The sequence below is a fragment of the Argentina anserina genome, chromosome 6 (genome assembly GCF_933775445.1).
Source record: "Argentina anserina chromosome 6, drPotAnse1.1, whole genome shotgun sequence".
NCBI classification, from domain to species: domain Eukaryota; kingdom Viridiplantae; phylum Streptophyta; class Magnoliopsida; order Rosales; family Rosaceae; genus Argentina; species Argentina anserina.
Genome location: NC_065877.1, coordinates 3,161,396 through 3,166,292, shown reverse-complemented (window position 1 = coordinate 3,166,292; position 4,897 = coordinate 3,161,396). Strand labels below are relative to the sequence as shown.

Sequence of the window (4,897 nt, the reverse complement as noted above, 5' to 3'; positions counted from 1 at the left end):
AGTTGCTTATCTGATAAGCAGACTTGGTTATAAACCCGAAGTATTACTACGGATTTCAAACAGTATTAAATCTAGAGAAATATCTGAGATGTCAAAATGAATTTCTGAATTCCTTGACTGTATTAAGTTTGTGGCTATCCGCATGAACCCTGTAAAGGAAATTAATCTATCCAAAATCCATTGTTTTAGGAAATGTGTTAAGCAAATTACTAATTTTGTGTGTGGTCATGGTCGTCGAGTTTTGTGTGGTGAGGTTTGAACTCGAGCTGTAACTGTTTTGTTCGTAACCAAAATTCAATTTAAATGAAAGTTGAGACGAATTACTTTACTTATATCGTAAGTGTTTTAGTTAAATTAGTGTGTGATACTGCTTTTAAATATGTGTATCTAATGTATGTTACTGTTTTCATGCACGTGTGGTTAATTGATTAGATAGTTCACGTGATATTTTTTTCGGTGTCCAAATTTAAACTCAATTACGAGATCATCAATGCGTTATAGTTACTTTATTTATTTAAACTAATATGGTTATCAGAGTCAATGTGGAGACTACTACTTCATTTTCAAGTAACATCCGAACTAATGTCAGTAAAGTGTACCTCAATTTGCAAGCTGATTAACTCACACTCATCTAACATTTGACAAATACCGGAGTACGTTGTTGTTCATGTTATGATTTGCTATGATTTGAGCATGTCTTGTATTATATAAGTGAAGTTTTTTGGGTACTACTTAGTGTAAGACTGTAACTGTAAGTTAATGTTCCTTTACTGGCAAAGCCTTTTCACCCACCCTTGTCAGGGTAACTAATTTTCAACTATTCACCTGCATCCCACATTATTAATTTTCAGATATTGTTACGTTATAAAATCTCCCAAAATTGGTAAAACATTAAAACCATTGTGCATTAATAATTTAATATCAGCATAGTCGCTATTTGTCTCGTAAGGAATATTATCTAATTTTCTGACCAGCTATATTCCTTTACCATGCCCTGGTCGTTGGTAATAAAATTTCCAGATATTGCACATTTTAACAGTTAATACTTGCAGATTACTTCCCTGAACAGTAAATTACTTGAATTTTAAAATGATGTATGTTTCAATGAGGTAGGTAGAGCTTCTGTAATATGAATCCATGAATGATTGTAAATTTCATGAGCATATTAGTTTTTTTTTGTCAATTTCATTAATATGAAATTTAATAATTTATGAATGATTAGTAATCCTTCGGTTTGGGCTCATGTAAATTGAAAGAAATGGCCCAAGGACTTGGGGACACTTACATTTCCAGCAAATCTATAATGCCGGTAAGAATGACAATGATTGGGATTGTGCATATCAAACTAAATATCTAATCGAACTATGATCCAGTGACAAGTTACAAGATAAACAGAGAGCTCGATCAGCTAGCAGTATTCTTTGCTGATGAGCCTATTTAGGTGTACTAATGGGGTGAACCTGATGTGATGACGAGGAAGAAGAATGAAAGAAGAGGCAAATAGCAGAAATGTCATCCATTGCATAACCCCTCCTTTTCTTTTTCCATGCTGCAGCTGCACATTCCACCAGTCGCTTGGCGCACTTCTCCCTATCCGCTGTTGAAGCCGCAATTTCGACTGCTTCTTCGTTCGAAACCACATCCCATACCTACAAGTAACAAACTCAAATCAATAACAGCTACTAAGATTGTAAAAGCGTTTTTTAATGCTTTGTAGAGGAGTACTTGGGAGTGCTATCCTAGCTTCCTAGATTGTGTTTTCAAGTGAATATTTCCTCAGAAGTAGTTATAAGTTATAACAAAACTTGTAACAAAAGCATTGATCAGAAGTGTTACTGAACCTAGCTGTAAGTATTATTAGTTCTGGTTTGTTCATACCCCATCAGTTGCTAGAACAACAAATTGATCTCTGCTTGTTATGTTTCTGTAAGTGACTTCAGGCTCAGAAATAAGTCCAAAGTCCTTGACACAGTAGTCGCCGAAAGCCCTGGACATTGCTAGTCCCGGTGTCTCTTCATAAGGTAGCCACAACCGATGAACTCCTGTTTCATCATCTAAACTGAACACTCTCCCATTTCTTTGAGTTATTCTCTCAGCCTCCTCTGCATAGATACACAAAAATGCACGAAACACATAAAAGTAAGTATCAGTTTTCAATATTACTCATTTCTCAATTTTCACAGAAGAAATGGACACTGACCAGGTAAATTGGGCTTGAAATCAACAGTAAGCTGAATTGCTGCCAAGCTTCCATCTTCTAAAGTTGTACCCAAAACAGCTCGAGAATCACCAACATTTGATATAACAATAAGATCACCCTAATATCAAGCACAATATCAGGATATACTTCCATCTATGCTGACTATGCATTATGCTAAATTGTCAAAATATCAAAACCAAATGAATTAACACCTGTCTGACAATGGTGAGACCAGTGGTACCACTGTAAAAGGAATTGATTTTAGGATCTTGCTCAAGCTCTTCATCGACAGCAGCACAAGTTTTAATATAGGAGTGCTTCCATATGTTAAACCTCTGATCATACTTTTTATCTGATTCCAAGTCCAACTCCTTCAAGTCTGGATCTAGTGAAGCATGAGCTACTAGTGTTTCTTGCCAATTACACAACAAAGCGGGCGGCATTGTTTCTCTGATCCTTTTCGCCACAAAATGTCCCCATTGTCCATGCCCATCAAAGATCCCACAAAACATCATGTCTTTTTGGGAACCAAATTCCTAAGATCAAACAAAACTATTAGTTCAATAGAGCTAAGTGAGCAAATTGTAACCTCATCGGACAAATGATTCAGGTGATCAGTTTACAATGAGCATGCTTACCTCCCACACAATGCAGCAGTCCTGGTTGATCCCTTTCTGGCCTCTCTTGCTAAAAACTGAAGCCAAATTATTTGAGCCATCAACATTGACAGTTCCAGAAGTTCGGAGTATCAAATCATTCTTCTTCGCCTCCTTTACCATTGCCTCTGCAGCTTCTCTCACATTACATTTACATCCAGAATTATTCTTCCCCTTCTTCATCGACAACGATCTCACCAGTCCACTGAACATGGATGATAAGTGCCCCATCTTAACTAGTACTCAATTCCACGCCAACCCAATTGAAAAAATTGCGCGCAGACTCGAAATCTGAACAACAGTCAACATTACTTTATAAGCAAGTATGCATTGCATCTTATAAAGAGGAAGAAGAAGGCCAAGAAAAGCTTCAAATACATTTCATGTTTGTAGCCTTTTAGTTTATTCCCATTGTATATATTATAACATTCTTCATGTACTCATTTCACCTTAAATTGAGCGATAGATAGATACTGTGACGACTAAAGGACATGATCTAGCTGACTCGGAACGGTGAAAGAATCTCAGAAGTTGCAGAGAATATTCATGCTTGTATGCAATTCCAGCATTGATCGATTCAGAATTAATGTACTTTATATGAGTTTTTAATGAAAAAATAAAACCAAACCATATCCACAGCCACAAGAGCTTGAATGCTACTTTTACTAATCAAATCTTTGGCTGCTAAACTTCTAAGATCCAGTAATATAATGGGGAAATGATTATTCTTTTGCTTTTATCTTATTTCTATAAATTCTACCATATTCAGATTGAGAAGTGAAGAAAAAGCTGACCCAATGAGAAAGCTAACATAAAAATACAAGAATATATGATGAACTGAGAATATACGTAGACTTATCTAAACTTAGAAAGCAAAAAAGGAAAAAGAATAATGAAAATTCTCATTTTTTTGTCATTTTCACTATTTTCCCATGAATCCTGTAAAACCCAGATCAAAACTTTTATGAAAAAAAAATTCATAGAAACAAGTTTGGCTTCAACCTTCGTTTCCAGCTCAACTCCTCATTTACCAAACAAAACCAGATATGAAACACAAAGAACTCAACTTGAACTTCTCAACTACCAAAAGAACAAAACTTCTTTCATTTTCTCTGCCCGAAAAACCGAACAAAACAAAAGAAAAACCGAACAAAACAAAAATACCGAACAAAGTTGACGTGAAAAACCTTGATGTTTCAGCCAAGTTGGGGAGTCTTGGGCCACAAATATCGGAGGGTAATAAGCTAGAAACCTTCCGGAACCTGACGCAGTTGCCGAAAAACAGGTTTCACCGACCGGAACTCACCCCGACAAGCCCAGCTGAGACTTTGAAGGAATGAAGATAGAGATCGATCAGAAGCCATAGCTGTACCCACCGTGAACCTCTCTCTCTCTCTCTCCTTAACCTGGTGAATGATTAGGTTTTTGTTTGGTACTGAAAATATAGATGATGATATTTTTCGAAGGACAAGAATACAAAGCACAAGCTTTGATGCTCGATACAAAACTCGACGTCAGTAAATATATAGAGAAGCTCTGCTAGTTTCGCTTTATTCGGCTTCCAAAACTAGTTGAGCTCCTTTGCCCCCGTTTATATATGCAAGAAGGCTTGTAATTTCTACTTTGGTTATGAAATACAAAGAAGTAAATAGTATATATATAGTGTACAGGGTCACGTTTTTGTCCTGTGCACTATTGATTCTTGAATCAAGAACTTTATTGGTAGATCGTATAGTCATTGAAATGGCACAATCTAGTACAATTCCTTGATGTTGAAGTTGGATGAGAATTATGATAATTTACCTGTTACGTCATTTATTGTTTTTTCAAGTGCTTCTTTGGTACGAATCATATCAAGAGTTATAAATAAGAAAAGTATTATAATATTAACACAATCGATACATCAAAGGTGTACTAATGTCGACTAACTCGACATTACGCTAAGTTGTTTGTTTATCCTTGACTAAGTATAAGGAGCTGAATTACACTATTCCTCAATTGATCGATCTATTTGTTATTACTAAATTTTTATATATTGTAT

General features: G+C 35.7%; 1 protein-coding gene across 1 annotated transcript; it reads right to left on the bottom strand.

Moving 5' to 3' along the window:
- Nucleotides 1-1,289: 1,289 nt before the first annotated feature.
- On the bottom strand, nt 1,290-4,420 carry LOC126797655 (probable protein phosphatase 2C 34). Its single transcript, XM_050524335.1, has 6 exons — nt 4,044-4,420; nt 2,839-3,147; nt 2,413-2,736; nt 2,201-2,318; nt 1,879-2,102; nt 1,290-1,649 (listed from the first exon to the last, which is right to left on the bottom strand). Exons 2-6 carry the CDS (start codon nt 3,085-3,087, stop codon nt 1,434-1,436), a joined length of 1,131 nt encoding a protein of 376 aa, XP_050380292.1. The 5' UTR covers nt 3,088-3,147; nt 4,044-4,420; the 3' UTR covers nt 1,290-1,433.
- Nucleotides 4,421-4,897: the final 477 nt, after the last annotated feature.

Coding starts and splice junctions, on each gene's coding strand:
- LOC126797655 (XM_050524335.1), bottom strand. CDS start 3,087: ATGGGGCACTTATCATCCATGTTCAGTGGACTGGTGAGATCGTTGTCG. Junction 2,319..2,412: donor GTCTCACCATTGTCAGACAG/GTGTTAATTCAT, acceptor GCTTGATATTAG/GGTGATCTTATTGTTATATC. Junction 2,103..2,200: donor TTTCAAGCCCAATTTACCTG/GTCAGTGTCCAT, acceptor GTATCTATGCAG/AGGAGGCTGAGAGAATAACT.